The following is a 15,284-nucleotide window of genomic DNA, read 5'->3' as shown; positions in this document are numbered from 1 at the left end:
GAGCCCTTGACCCCAGATGGAGGGGAGTATTATGGCCTCCAGAGAGTTCCTGCTTCTCTAGCAGGGCCTTTCATCCACTTAAACGTTTGTAGGCCTCCGCCATTCCAGCTGTGGGGTGCAAAGACTTGATCCTGGAGCTTAGACTCTGTGCGGAAAGGAGCTGCCGTGGAGGGCTATGGTTGCTGGGTCAGAAGAGGGAGGGGATGCGGGGGGGCGGGGCGGGGGAAAGCCTCTTGAAATCACCATGTAAGTGTGGTCAGTTCTGTCAACCCCACTTTTCTGTCTGATCTCAGCTCTCATGGGGAGTCACGTGCAGTTCGGGGGGCAATCAGGACTCCAGGAGGTAAACCTTGGGGCACCTGCTGTGCTGCAGCAATGCCGCATGTGAAGAGACACGAGCCATGCTTGTCACAAGCCAGATGCCCAGTCCAAAGCCAGGGAGGTGCTGAGCAGAGGGCGGGGGCAGGGGGCCTGCTGTCGAGCAGCTGCCTTGTGCTCTGTAAGGGTCTGGAAGACAAGCAGAACCTGTGAAATGAGGCAGCCTCTGGGCGCTGGCTGGACAGTCTTTGAGGGACTGGCACTAGAAGGGCTGTTCTTTCATATGGGGACCATTTATAGGCTCATAAATGGTCGCTGCCTTGGAGTCTCTGGGGGGCATTGGTCAGAGATGGTCCCTCCTCTTTGGCCACCTGCTAGCGGTGCTGGAGCTCAAAGTCGTGTGCTTGTGTCCTGCTGGCAGCACCCCACTGGGCCCTAGGGGAGGCCCCTGGGCCCCAGCCTGGCTCTGTGGGGTCAGGGGCTGGTCCCCCACACCGCTGGACCTCTTCTGGCCTTCAGTGTCCACATCCAGAAGAGGGCAAGGTTCTGCCTTCTCTCCCTCCCTCATCCCAAGGCCGCCTTCTCTCCCTCCCAAGGCCACCTGATTTCCCACCCATTTCCCAGGATGGCTGACAGCAGGGGCATCCCTTTCTTTTAGGGGCAACTGCCAATTCCGCCCACCAGGGTAGGGTCTCGTCCTCAGAGCTCAGCAGGTAATCACTGCGCAGTCCCATCTCCCAGGGTCTGGATTGTCGGTCTTGTGCGTGAGCACCTGGGTACATACGTGTGACTGGCAATGTTTGAAGAGCTGTAGCCCTGCTCTTTCCCTGAGCGGCAGACCTCAGTGGCACTTCCCTTACACAGTTCTACCACTTTGGGGTTTTCTTCCACACGGCCTGGAACGCAGACCACTTGGCTGCTGCATTCATTCACACATTTTTTCATGAAGACCTACTATAGGTGCTAAGCCCCATGGTGGAGGCAGGTGTTCTGGGTGCTGAACGAGGTGTCGCCCCTGCCCTCAGGAGCTGACAGCCTGCAACGAGGTGGACATGTGCCCACTGGATGTCTGCCCCCGAGGGCTGAGGCCGTAACCTCCATGTCCCACAGTCCAGAACAGCAGTGTCTGGTGTCAGGAGGTGCGTCCTGCACCATCACTGAATGAATGACAAGCTCTAGGCCCAAAGAGGAAAAGTTCAGTGAGGACCAGATACGGGTCTGAGGCAGGAAGAGCCCCGCCCACTGTCGAGGAAGCGGAGGAGGGAGGCAGTTGAGCTGGTCTTTGAAGGTGGGTAGTGTTGGGCCGTGTGCAGAGGGCACAGCAGAAGAAAAGGTGTGGGATGGAGAAGTCCAAGCCCTGCTTGGGGAGTGGAGGGCAAGGGGAGCTGGTCAGAGCTCCAGTTTCCCAGGGGTGTGGCAGAGCCATCCCTGCTTCCTGCTGAGTGGAGCCTGGGCGGCTGGAGGGGTGGGTAAGTGTGTGTGTGTGTGTGTGTGTGTGTGTGTGTGTGTGTGTGCGCGCGCGCGCGCGTGCATGCACATGCACGTGGACTGGGGGCACATTGGTGTTAAGCATCCAGACGTGACAAATGTGCAGATGTCCAGGGAGCTGTGGACATGAGCAGCTGGCCGTGGAGATGCTCACCCTGTGATTTGTTGCTTTGATTCCTCAGGCCGCGACTTGGCGAGCACGACCCTCCCCGGGTACCCTCCGCATGTCCCCCCCGCCGGACAGGGCAGCTACTCAGCGCCGACACTGACAGGGATGGTGCCTGGTGAGTTTGCACTGTCTGCGTCTCTGTAGCAGGCGACGTTCGGGGTTCCGGGGGGCATCCCCGCAAACAGCACAGATGACCTCTCTGCTTCTGAGAAGTGGACCTGAATAAATGAGGAAGAGGTCTGCACTGTCGGCCTCTTTCTCTGCAGCTGGGTTGGCAGTGGGGCTGGACCAGCCAGCGGCAGCACGTCTGAGGACATCAGAGAGAGGGGGGCCCTTGACTGTCGCTCACACACCCCTCACTGGCTACACAGGAAGCCTGAACATGGAGGGGGCCGGGATCTGGCCGAAGGTCAGAGAGGGGCTGGGACGTGCCTAAGTCACCCATCAAGTAGGAGGCAGAGCCACGACTAGAAGCCATGACCCGGCGTGAACCACCCTTAGGCCAGGCAGGAGGGCCCCTGCTCTGGAGCCTCCTCCACACTGCAGGGGCAGTGTCCCCCCACCCATGGACTGGGGAGTCTGCAGGCCAAGGGGACGTGCCCATCTGGTGCCCATACCCCTCCTTCTAGCCCACCCAGGGGTCCTGCCCAAACAGCCCTAAGCCTCTTCCAGCCTCCTCCCAGCCCACGTCCCAGATGCGTGCACCCCAGGGCCTGAGGACCGACTCTTCGTGGACGGTGTGGACAGAGCTTGGACGTGAAGGCTGGGCGTCCACACCTGTGTTTGAGGCCGGGGTGAGGATGAGTGGGCTGGGCATGGGAAAGGAATCTAGGCAGACCAGAGCTTGGGCGGGCTTTCCCCACGTAGCCAGAGCCCGGCGCAAGCGCCCAGGAGTCCCAGAATTCTGCACTCGCTCCTGGCCTTCCAGGTTATTCCAAAGATGTATTTAACAAGGTAGGAGGACAGAGCATATTTCATTTAATGGCTTGTTAGCTTGATTTATGACTTTTAAATATGAGACATATGGAAAATGGCCTCCGTGTGTACTCTTGCCCTGGGCCTTGCCAACGCAGGGGAGGCCTGCCGGGTTCACGCCTGCAAAGCCTTTGCCTTTTCTGCCGCCAGGATGGGCCGTGGCAGAGCACAGGGAGACACCATGCTCCGGGCAAGCGGAGGCGGTGGGCCACACGCCCTCCTGCCCCCCGCTCCACCCCCACTCATCTCTCAGCCCTCAGCGAGTTAGGGCAGCCTTAGGAGGATCCTGCCTATCCAGTAACGGCCCCTCCCGTCTGTGGGCCCTTTGTCAAGTGCAGAGTGCTTGCCCAGGAGCCCTTTGGTGTTACAACCTTGTGAGGTGGGCAGGGTCCCGAGGTTTCAGAAGGAGACTGAGACTCAGAGAAGTTAGGGAACTGGCCAAGGCTGCAGAGCTTGGTGGTAGGAGGTCTTGAATCTGGGTCTTCTGCCCTCCAGTTCAGCACTCCTGTCCTCTGCCATCGTGTACGTTCAGTCTGTCAATGCACGCTTTCAGTGATAGCAGAGGGGGAGGCGGCAGCCCCGGGCCCTGTCCCGAGAGCACATTGGCAGGTGAAGCAGACGCCACCCGGCTGGCCCTGCTGGCTCCCTGCTGCCAACCCCAAAGAGGCCGAGTTCAGAGGAGCAGCTGAACTTTCCCGAGATTATCCAGACAGAGCCTGGCCTCCAGCCCCTGGGATTCTCCCAGCTCTAATTACCAGGCTCAGGATACAAACGGCTGGGGGCCTGGCAGAGCCCCCAGCGGGAACCAATGCCCATTAATAGTGGCAGCAGGAATCACAGGCCTGCACAAGGGTACAGTCTAACCAAACCTGCCGGCAGCAGCTGGACAGGGGCAGCCACAGGGCCAGCCGGGTGGTGTGGTCCCCTGGGACTCCGCAGAGAGGGAGGGTGCACAGTGAGGAGGAAGGAAGACAAGCATTTTGGCAGGGGAGCCCCACGTCTCCCTCCTCCCCTTTTTCCTTCTCTTTCTGCTTTCTCTTCTCGTGCAGCTCAGCACTCCTTCAGTTTCAGAGCCGGCATCAGGGCTGGGACTCCACGCTCAGCAGGCAGGTCCTCAGTTCCTGTTCTTCAGTGTCCAAACCAGCATCACATCTCTGGGACTCTGTCTCCAAAGTGATTTCCAAACTCATTCTTGGAAGGCTTCATGGGGCAGTGCTGGCCCGCATGCATGGTCTTTGCTGGAACTGCCCAGAGTTGGCCCAAGGCAGAGACGGCCCACCTTTCAGCAGAGCAGGTCCCGGGCCTGTCACTCAGGCATCACCATAGTCTGGCCTCAACTTGCCTTTCTGGCCAACTCTCCCAGCCCGTCCCCCGCCCTGACCGCTCGCTGGTCAGGCCTCTCAGGCCGGTCAGTGTCCCTCCTTATTCTGTGTCTCTGGCTTAGACCACCTCCTGCCTCAGCCTGTTGGGATCCAGCTTCACCCTCCAGGGCTGAGCATAAACATCACCACCCCTGATGCCTCTGGTGAGGCCCTGCTCTGGGGACAATGCTTTACATTTGTTTGTTATGCCACGTGGACCAATTAGCTTTGCCACCAGGAGGTGAGCTCACTGAGGCCAGGCCTCTGCTTTAGTCGTCCTCTGCACCCCTCATAGCCCATAACACGGAATAGGTACTTTTTTGTGAGTGTTGGCTGAGGGCGGGAGGGAGGGAAATTTCACATTGACCTGCATGTGAGTTTCCTGTGGCTGCTTTAACAAATCAGCACAAACTCGGTGGCTTAAAACAAAGAGAAATTTCTCTCACCGTCCTGGAGCCCAGAAGGCTGAAATCGGTATCACTGGGCCAAAATCAAGGTGTGGGCAGGGCTGTCCTCGCTCTGGAGGCCCCAGGGAAAGACCCGTTCCTCTCCTCTGCTACCTTCTTGGGGCTCCTGGCGTTCCTTGGCTTGTGGCTACATCATTCCAATCTGCAACTCTCTGCCCCATCTTCACATCACTTGTGTGTGTGTGTGTGTGTGTGTGTGTGTGTGTGTGTGTGCGTGCGTGTGTATCAAGTCTCCCTCAAGCTCTCTCTTGTAAGGATACATGTGACTGTATTTAGGGCCCACCCAGATAATGTGGGGTAATCTTCCCATTTCAAGATCCTTGACTTAATCACACCTACAAGGACCCCTCCCCCCACTTTTTTTGGTCATATACGTAATGAGCCCTGGTTGTAGGGATTAGAATGTGGATATACCACAACCTGTGTCAGGGTTTCAACTTTGTAGTTGTTCAGATTTCTGATTCATAACCCCTGGGGCTTCTGGATCTGGGAGGTATACATTCAATTGTGACCGCAGGGGATACCATTTCTAGACCCACAAGGGCATGTTGGCAGCGTTTGGAGAAACAAGCTGAGCAAGGTTTTAGGCGAATCGTTTATCCTGTTTTTGTATCGCTGAGGCTGTTACACAGCGATGGTCTGTTTCGCTATATGGAACAGTCCTCCCTCCTGGCCTGGCAGTGAATCCCGAGGGAAACTGAAATCTTCTGAGCTGTTTTTCCTACCCTAGGTTTTGGGAAACATTTGGCTGCCCCCTCTTCCATTTATAAAGGAGGCTTCCATGGATAAGGTCTGCTTTTAGGACAAGTTGAGGAGGGATCATGTCCAGGGAACACTTGGGCAGTTGAACTTTGGGGCCTGGAAAAATAGTACATTTTCCCGTACTGCCAGCTTGGTGGCTTCAACTCTTGTTTATTTTGAATTTGACTCCGCCATCAGGGGTTGTCTGCCCTTTCTGGTTTCAGGGTGTTTTCACACCCGCAAAACAGGGCTACTTGGCTTTCTCTAGCGTTGGTAGATTCAGTTCCTGTGGCTCTGCCAACCCCGCATAGCCCTTTGCTTCGTCGATTAAAGCAAGTGCGGCACGTCACGTCAGCTCAGAGTGGAGACAGTTTTCAGGTTTTATCTTCATCAAATGCCAAAAGTTTTGCACCAAAGATTCCATAGTGTCTTGAGCAGTATAACTAGTTGATTCCTGCCTGAAGATATTTGCACAACCTAACGGATATTGACATGGCATTTGAAACTCTTAAAAATTCTAGGCTGGGCGAAAGAAAGGGGCGTTCACTGCCCTTTGGCTTCAGTGAGTCTAAGAAGCAAAGGAACCAACTGTCTTTGAGAGGAACCTGGGCGCCCCCGTGTATCCTTTACTGGACTCCTCTTGGGGGCTTCAGGCCAGAGTGCCGGGAAATCCTGCCGTGTTTGCCTTCCCTGGGCTGCAGCAGACAAGCAGCTGTTTGATGGGAGGCCCTAGAAGGAGGCTGGCAGGCTCCTCTGCCCTGGGCGCCCTACTTGCCATGGATTGGTGTACATCACTTCTAGATGCCATTCAGTTAAATTGCTCAATCCACTGATGGCTTTCTTGAAGAAGTGGGAGGTGAGGGTGAGGGTGGAGCAGACCCCTGAGGCCAGTGAGGCCGTCTGGGCAGGCACAGGGCCCCGGATTCCAGCGGGAGGAATGACGGCGCCTGCTCCCCTCACACAGGCAGTTTCCTCTGCTTAGCGCGCTCAGCCCCCTCTGCTGCTGCCGCTGCCGCCTGGCCCAGCCTGCCTGGCTCCCTCTCACCCCTGTGGTTTCACCTCCTCTGAGGGGCCTTCCCCATCACCAAATGTGTTAGTTTCCTCTTGCTTCTGTGATGAGTTACCACAAACTAGTGACTTAAAACAATGATAATTTCTCATCTTACGGTTCTGGAGGTCGGGAATCCAAAATGGGTCTCCCTGGGCTGAAGTCCGGGTGTCCTTCTGGAAGCCCCAGCGGAGAATTGTGTCCTTGCCTTTCCCAGCCTGTAGATACTCTGCATCCCTTGCTTTGGGGCCCCACGTTGGGCTGAGTCTTTATCGTGCCTCCATATTCCAGGTTTGCTCTCTCCTGGCCCCCTCTTCCCGTTAGAAAGACCCTTGTTTTATTGGACTCACCTGCTTAATCCAGGATAATCTCCATGTCTTCAGGTCAGCTACTTAGCAACCTGAATTCCCCCTTTGCCATATAACCTGACACGATCCTGGGTTCCAGGGATTAGGACGTAGACATCTTTGGGGGATGGCGGTGTTACTCTGCCCACCACACCATCTGAACCAGAACCCCATCACACCCCTCTCAAAGCATCCTGTTCTTTTCATTTGTGATACTAAGCACAATGGAAGGGATTTAATTAGCGGTTTACTCCTTCCTCATGCAGTTTCCTCTCAGGTCTATACAGTACAGAAGGGTTATACAGCACACAAAGTTCTGTCTGTTTTGCTCGCCGCTGTGTCCCTGGTTCCTGGCAGAGTGCCTGGCCCATAGTAGCACTCAGGCAACAGTTGATGAGATACAAAAGGTGGTGGAGAGGGGTGGTGGTGGTGATGAGGGCTGGGCCGCCGGGGAGAGCTCAGCCCAGTGCTGGAACACTGCAGCCAAGGAGGCTGGGCTGCCCGAGGGCCCGCACTGGCAGCCACGTGGTGAAGCAGGGAGACCGAGTGGTTAAGAGCATGGGCTCTGGAGCCAGACTGCCTGGTTTTGAGCCACCGTCCTGCTTCTTACTAGCTGTGTGACTTGGGGCAAGTTACGTAACTTCTCTAGACCCTAGTTTCCTCCTCATCTATAAAATGGGAATGATGTGATAATAAGAATGAGATGTACATGTAAATGATGTACAGTTGGCTCTCTGTATCTGTGGATTCTGCATCCATGGGTTCAACCAACCATGGATAGAAAATACTTGGAAAAAAATTCCAGAAAGTTCCACAAAGCAAAACTTGAATAGTGTCAGCAACTACTTACATAGCACTTATATTGGATTAGGTGTTACAAGTAATCAAGAGGTGATTTAAAGTATACAGGAGGATGTGTGTAGGTTATATGCATATATTACATCATGTTATAGAACAAACTTGAGCATCTGTGGATTTTGGTATCCGAGGGGGTCCTGGAACCAATCCCTGGCAGATACTGAGGGACGGCTGTAAAAAATGTAAAAACTCTTAGAACTTAGCCTGGCACATATTAAGTGCAGTGTAAGCATTAATTATTATTATTATGTATGATTGCTGTCATTTATTCAGGGGTCTGAGCTGGGTGCGGTGGTGAGGGGAGAAGCCTAGCAGGCAGGCCTAAATCCGGCGTCAGGTGAAGAGCGCTCCAGCAGTGCCCACAGCCCATGGGGCCCATGGATCAATGGGAAATCCAGTTAGAGGAGAGTCCAGTCACAAACAAGAACATTGCCAAGCAGGAGTAGGGCAGACTCTGAGTGCCAGGCCTGGAGAAAACGGAGAGGCACCTGGGGCTGGTCCAGTTGAGAAAGGTGTCCTGGTAAAGAGGGCCACAAGCTGGGCTGTAACCGGAGTATCCTTGGCCGTCTGAAGAAGAGGGTGGGGCAGGGGGCTGAGAGTGGGTCCCGCTGGCGACTGGAGGGGGTTCACATGGGCGGGAGCATGGCCCAGCCAGCCCAGCTGGGTAAGTGGGGTTGACAGGAAGGGGAGATGGTTGAGGAGGAGGCCAGGGGCCAACAAGGTTAGGGTCTGAGCTCGTCAACTTTGGAGACCAAGCAGACATCCCGGTGAGGTGCTCTGCAGACAGGTGGTGAAGCAGATCAGGAGCACAGGGGCAAAGTCTGCCCAGAGAGAGACGCGGAATTGTCCCAAGAGAAGTAGGGGCCCTGTGGAAGGAGTGTGGCTTCAGCACTGATTAGCTGTGGGGCTCTGCATGAGCTCTGTGACCTCTCTGAGCTGCCCTGCCTGCTGTTTTTGAGGATCATTTGAAATGAAGGTTTGCAGTTACTGAGGCACCAGCTGTGTGAGGTAGGAAGGGTAGTGAGGTCTGGAGGGGAGGAGAGGAGGGCTTCTTTTGTCTGTCTGTAGCAAGCGCCTCCCTGACTGAGCATTGCTCGCTCTGTGAAAGGCCTGCAGGCTTGAGGCGTTGGGGGACCAGCGCCAGGCGGGGAGGCAGAAGCTTGGATGTTGGCCGAGCTCAGCCAGGGCCTCACCATGTGGTCTGACACGCCGTTTCCACTCTCTGGGCCTCGCTCAGCCCGTAGGGCAGGGGTACAGTACACTCTGCACAGTTCCATAGGCATGGCCGGGACCCATGGATGGGAGTCAGAGGGACACCTTCTTCAGCCTTTGTATAGAGACCCTTCTCCAAAATTAGAACTGAAGGTATGGGGATGGGCAGGCTTGGGAGGGGCCAGCAGAAGCCAGTGAGGACTTGGCAGAGGGGCTGGAGCGTCAGGTAGGAGACTGGATCAGTGCTTTGTCCCCAAGTGCCTCCCCCGGCCCCAGCATCAGAGTGTTAGCTTAGGGGATGAGTGGCCTTTGTTTTTAGGTCTTACTTCCCCCTGATCAGGGCTCCTGCTGGTCCTGTGGCCTGGGCACTTTCCAAGCTCCCTCCACACCTTTCCACGCCTGCCCTGGGCTCGGGGTGCACACCTGTTGCTCGTTCCTGACTCTTTGCTGCCCTCTAGTGGCCTTCAGTCACTCTGCCACACCAGGAACGTAGACCCCAAGGAATGACAGGCACAGCTAGGATGAAATGACAGGCGGCCATTCATTTGTCCATTCATTCATTCTCAGACAGTTCCTGAGAGACACTGGGTGCCCGTTCTGGGCTAGGTGTGGTGTTACAGACACAGCCCCTGCCCTCAGGGAGCTCACAGTCCAGTTGGGGAGACAGATATAAAAAAAATCATCCCTGCATGCTGTGTTTAGAGCTAAAATCTAGGAATGTGCTGAGGAAATGAAGGAGAGAGACTGCTAGGGACAATGGGGCGGAGTGGGGGAAATCAGGGAAGGCTTCCCTGAGAAGGTCATTTGAGCTGCACATTGAAGGGTGAGTTTGTCAGTCTGAGAAGTTGGAGGGGCATTGCTGGGTGAGGGACTATGTGTAAGAAGACCCAGAGCCTTAACCCCTGGAAAACTCTGTGGCACGAAGTGCTGCAAACAGCAGCCTTGACAGATGGCAGGCTTGGCCCAGGAAGATCTGGACGTGAGTCAGAGGCAAGGCTGCTGTGCCTTCATAGAATGGAGAACGAGGGGTTTGGAGTGGCCTCATCTGGACAGTGCACGTGACTAAAGCCCCACGTGAACCCTGCATTGAAGTGACGCTGGGACTGGGGAGAAACTCCACGTGGGCTTTATGAGTGCTTTGCCGCATTGGGGAAGAAAAGAATTGCAAGAGCAAAGGCTCAGAGATGGAAAGCACGCTGGGGCATGAAGGTCCTACTGGAACTTAGGAGGCTTGGGTTTTGATTCCAGCTGCCAGACACTCACAGTGTGACCTTGGGATGTGGTCTTGGGACTTCTTGCTTTCTCTTAAAACAGGAGGCAGGGGGTGAGAAGATTGAATTAGATGCTCCGTAGGGGGCTTTCTGGTCCTGCCACACAAGGGCTTCTAAATCTGCGATGTCCCTGCCTGCTGGTGTCACCCCTCAGCTGAACTGGAGGCTCCCGAGCCTCGCCACCTCTGTTTGACGTGAGCAGCAATTTCCCTTCCAGTTTCCATTCAGCTCTGGGGCTGGGACCTGCTAACGCAATGGCCCTGGGCTATCATATGTAATTGGGTAATCACTTCCAAGGAGTGGAGCTGAAGGAAGGGTGCCTCAGAATATGCTAATCCCATACACCCATAGCTGTGTCCCCTAACACTGCTGTGACAGGCGAGGACGGCCTTCTGGGCATGCCACATGGGATGGGTTCTTACAGACTTTGGAGTCTAGAACCTCAGGGCAAGAGAGGCAGCAAAGATGACCATGATTTGTTCCCTCATCTAAGCAGAGTGTCCCTTTGGGGAGCACGGAGGTGGGAGGCAGGGCACCTCAGCCTTTTCTCACACACGTCAGGCCCATGGCAAGGACAGGCTGCCCAGGAAGTGGCCACAACTGGGGGAGCTCGGAGCAGGCACTGAGGACACCTTCACCTCCTCTAGGCTACTCTGGGTCCCACCCTCTTGTTAGTTTCCCCATGTCTGCTCCATCCATCCATCCGTCCATCCATCCATCCATCCATCCATCCATCCATCCATCCATCCATCTAACCCACCCCCCACCACATCCTTCCTTTCCTCTTCCCTCCCTCCCTTCCTTCCTTCCAACATTTATTGACCATCTACATGTGCCGGGTATAGCCTAGGGATATGAGGGGGAGAGCCATGCCCTTGTCCATGGGACATGGACACGAAAAGTTCTCAGTCTATAGTGCATACAGGCGAGTCAGTAGGGCCTATGGGGACAGGGGTGGCAACAGGTGACCCCAGGGACTCTGGGAGCACAGAGCACAGAGAAGGGGGATCCAGCCTAGAATGGGGATGTCAGGCATAGAAGGCTCCAGAATTTCCCCATAGAGGGGTTTGTTGGGGGGCAGTGGGCATGTCTGAAGCAGCTTTTGCATAGAGTTTTGCTAAAATTAAGCAGACACCATTGTCCACATCAAAGAATGGGGAGACCAGGGGCAGAGCTAAAGCCTCCCAGTGGTGCCGCCCTGGGTCAGGGGAGGAATCTGGGAAGAGGCGGTTCTCAGGCTTGATGCTGTTGGAGCAGCATGTTAGCTGGTGGGAGGTGGAGTGAGGAGGGGAAATGAATGCTTCAATCCGGGGCAGGGATAGTGAATATAAAGGTTCTGAGGCATGCTTAGCTTCTGTACATACTGGAGTCCTTCCAGAAACCAAATCGAACCTACGGGGGTCATCTTTGTTCTCCTACCTTTGATCCACTGGAATCTGCAGCCCTTGTCTCTAAAACTTCATCAGCTGTCAGCCCTCAGCTGAATGGACTGCCACCACTAAGCCTGTGGGTCACTCCACCTGGGACACTTCTCTCCTGAGAACTTCTGGCAGCCCCCAGAGCTTTCGGGGGCAGAGAGAGCAGTGGGGCTTGACTCCTGCCCTCCAAAAGGAAAATGCTTTGGAATAAAGCCAAATTGCCTCCGTCCATAAGTTAATTCCACCAACAACCTGGCCTCAACCCACATGGTGCTTTACAGTCTATAAGGGAGGCATGCCTGTCACCCCCAGTGGCAATTTGAAAGCACTTTTTTAAAAAATATTTATTTATTTATTTTTGGCTGTGTTGGGTCTTCGTTGCTGCACGCGGGCTTTCTCTAGTTGCGGCGAGGGGCTTCTCATTGCAGTGGCTTCTCTTGTTGCGGAGCACGGGCTCTAGGGTACACGGGCTTCAGTAGTTGTGGCACACAGGCTCAGTAGTTGTGGCTCGCCGGCTCTAGAGCACAAGCCAGTAGTTGTGGTGCACGGGCTTAGTTGCTCTGTGGCATGTGGGATCTTCCCAGACCAGGGCTCGAACCCGTGTCCCTTGCACTGGCAGGCAGGCGGATTCTCAACCACTGCACCACCAGGGAAGTCCTGAAAGCACCTTTGAGGTTGGAATGTTTATCCCCATTTCAGAGGCAAGCGAGCTGAGTTCAGAGAGGTGCCGTGCCTCGCCACGGTGCACAGACAGTCAGGGGAGCAGCTAGGCCTGGTGCCTGGAACTCTGGTTCCGAGTTCACCCAGCCCCTGGTGCCCATAGAGAGTGAGAGGGAATGGGCTGTGGGCCCAGGAAAAGGCCTTGGTTTCCTTGGTGCTCCCTCAGGGCTGTGGATGGCCTTCCTGACCCAGAGATCTTTTATGGCTCGGGAGAAGTCCTTCCCAGCTGGGACACCAGGGAACCACACTTCAGGTCCCAGTACATCCCCTTCTACTGCCCACCTTCACCTGTCCGCGTCTCAGCCATCCTCCTAGGCCCCGGTCAAGTGCTGTCTCTCACAGGAGGCCTACGCCCCCCACCCTGGGGCTCATCTCTCCCCTGAGCACCGCCAGGGCACTGTCCATGGCCTGCCTCGCTCAGAGCTGGAGTGACCGGGCTCTCCCAGCTCCTGGTTGCTCCTCTAGGAATCCTCCACCTGCCCAGTCCCTGCACACAGCAGGCGCTCCATGGATATGGGCGGGATGTATCTGAATCGGGCACATGCCCTCCCGACCTTGTCTGGTCCAGAGTCGGGGGCTTGGGGCCCGACTGTATAATTAAAGGGGCTTCAGCTCGACTTCCACACTGGCTCGCTCTTCCCATGTTTGCTCTGGCTCCTCACTGGAAGATGCTGAGACAATGGCCCTTGTTACCCTCTGTTTGAGTTATTTATTTTTTTCACTTTTGCCTCCTTCCCCTCTCGGGGGACTCGCCTCTCGCCCTCATCCCTCATGTTTTCCCTTTCACTTGACTGTCACTCTCATTGTCCTCCCGGGGCCGGGAGCGCAGGGTGACAGGCAAGGGGAGCCCAACCGGGCCGGGGAGGCTGGAAATATAGTCATTAATGGGACCCGAGAAGCCCAGATGTCCTCCCTGAATGCGGGTAATTTGTTTTTAATGAAAAACCACGCGGTGACCCTGAACAAATGAATTTTCTTTATAAGGAGTCTATGTGCAACGGCACAGATAAAGGACCCGAATCAGGGAGACTTAGATCCAGGGCTGAAAGAAAGAGAGAAAGAGAGAGGGAAGGAGTGGGAATGAGAGCAAGACATAAAAGAGGGGTAAAGGAAATTTTAAGATGACAACTGTGTTATCATGTCCTTGTGTGTGAAGCGCAATCCCAGGTCACACATGCCTTGGGCATTGTCCTGCCAGAGCAGGATGCATGACAGTTGTGGCCATTTTGAGGTCTTGTTCACAGCAATGAGAAGAACATGAACCACCATCTGGACAGATCTTTACAAAGTACAAGCCTTTTTCTTGTGTGATCTCAGCAGGTCCCCACCATAGCATCAGGAGGGCATGGTTTTTAGCCCCATTTCACAGAGATGAAAACCAAGGCTAAGGTCACACAGCTAGCGAGCGGTCGGGTCCAGATGATAAGGGAAGGACTTTGTCAATTTGGAGTTTGACTCTTAGAAACACAGTGCTTTCTCTGGCGGGACCCAAGAGAAGGGTGCTGCACGGGCAGCTCTGAGATAAGGGGAGGTCCTGGGTCTGCACTGAGGAGTGTTGGATTGAAGCAGATCCCCACAGCCCCAGAACTTTGTGAATATGCAGACTTTCTGAGAGTACTTTTGGTGGGGGGTTCCTGGAAAGAGAACTCCCCAGGAAGGAGTCGGAGCCATTTGCAGAAATGGCTGCAGGAGAATTGGAATCTGGACAGCAGCCGTGTATCACCTACCACCACCCAGGACCCTAGGAGGGGAGCGTAGAGCAGGTACCTGGGGGCAGCAACAAAGGTACTGGTTCAGCAGAGGCCCTGCCCATGGCGTTGGGGGAATCTGCCTGTGGGCAAAGCACTGCAGGCAGCTAGTACAGGTCTAGGTTGGGGTGCATCTGTGGGGTGTTGGGTGCGGATCTGTTCTAACACATGCCTCGAAGAGGGCTGGAGATGGCCCTTGTACACTCTATAGCTACTTCTCCCTTTGCCAGGGATGGACAGGGCTGGACTGACCTTAGAAATCAGCAGGGGAGTGTGCAGATGAGGTCTAGGAAAGGACTTGTTCGAGGTCACACAGCAAGTCAGAGGAAGAGCCAGGCTGGCTTTCTTTCTGTGGCAGCAGTCTGTCCTTTTGTCCTCCACCCCCCCCCCACCCCCCACCCCGGGCTGGTGGGAAATACCACACCCTCTAGTTCTTCACCGAAGCAACAAAAAGGAAGCTTTGTGTATCCTGACTTCACGCAGGCCTGGCATTCCTGGGGTGGTCCCTGGGTGACCTGGCTTCTAGAACAACTCAAAGCACGACTCCCGCTCCACCCACCCCAACGTTCTCACATTCTTCCTGAGCCCAGATCTTCCCCAGGCCCTACCTGGTCAGCTGCAAGAGCATCTCCTGGGATGCAGGCCGTGCCCGTCCCCAGGCCAGTCAGAGCTTCAGCCTGGGGCCATGCTGAGGCCCCGACTCCCCCTGCTCTCGGCTTTCCCCACAGTCAGGCGGCTGGACGAAAAGAAATGATTGTTTTCTTTCCTGGGTTCAGTTTCCCTCTGGAAGGTGTGACCCAATTAGATAATCAGACAAATAGAAAAATCTGGCCATGACCCCAGCTGCGGTTCTAAAGTCTCGGCTCACATTTAGGTCCCTGCCTCCCATACGCCCCTCGGAGAGCCGAGAGCAGGGCCGGCTCGGGCTTCCTCGGCCACCTGGAGCAGACCTTCCTCAGTGCTGCGCTCCTCCGTAACTGATGATTTTTTTCCCCAGTGACTTCCAAAATGGAGTTGAGGCAGCCTCGTGACCTTTCAGTAACATCAGCCCGAACCTGAAATCCCCGTCATGAAATCAGAGGACTGCCAGTAGGTCACAGGCAGAGGCCCCGGAGGGAAGCAGTGGGCCCCGCCCACAGTGCA

General features: G+C 55.3%; 1 protein-coding gene across 2 annotated transcripts in view; it reads left to right on the top strand.

Annotated features, from left to right (window-relative positions):
- The window catches only part of PAX5 (paired box 5), a 191,293-nt gene that overhangs the window by 139,420 nt on the left and 36,589 nt on the right, over positions 1-15,284 (top strand). For both annotated transcript variants that reach the window (XM_033858284.2, XM_033858285.2), the window contains exon 8: positions 1,989-2,090. In XM_033858284.2, coding sequence (XP_033714175.1) covers positions 1,989-2,090 — 102 coding nt within the window. The remainder of the gene's footprint in view (positions 1-1,988; positions 2,091-15,284) is intronic.

This window comes from Tursiops truncatus, chromosome 6 (assembly GCF_011762595.2).
Source record: "Tursiops truncatus isolate mTurTru1 chromosome 6, mTurTru1.mat.Y, whole genome shotgun sequence".
In the NCBI taxonomy this organism is placed as follows: Eukaryota; Metazoa; Chordata; class Mammalia; order Artiodactyla; family Delphinidae; genus Tursiops; species Tursiops truncatus.
This window is presented reverse-complemented; position numbering and strand designations above follow the sequence as displayed.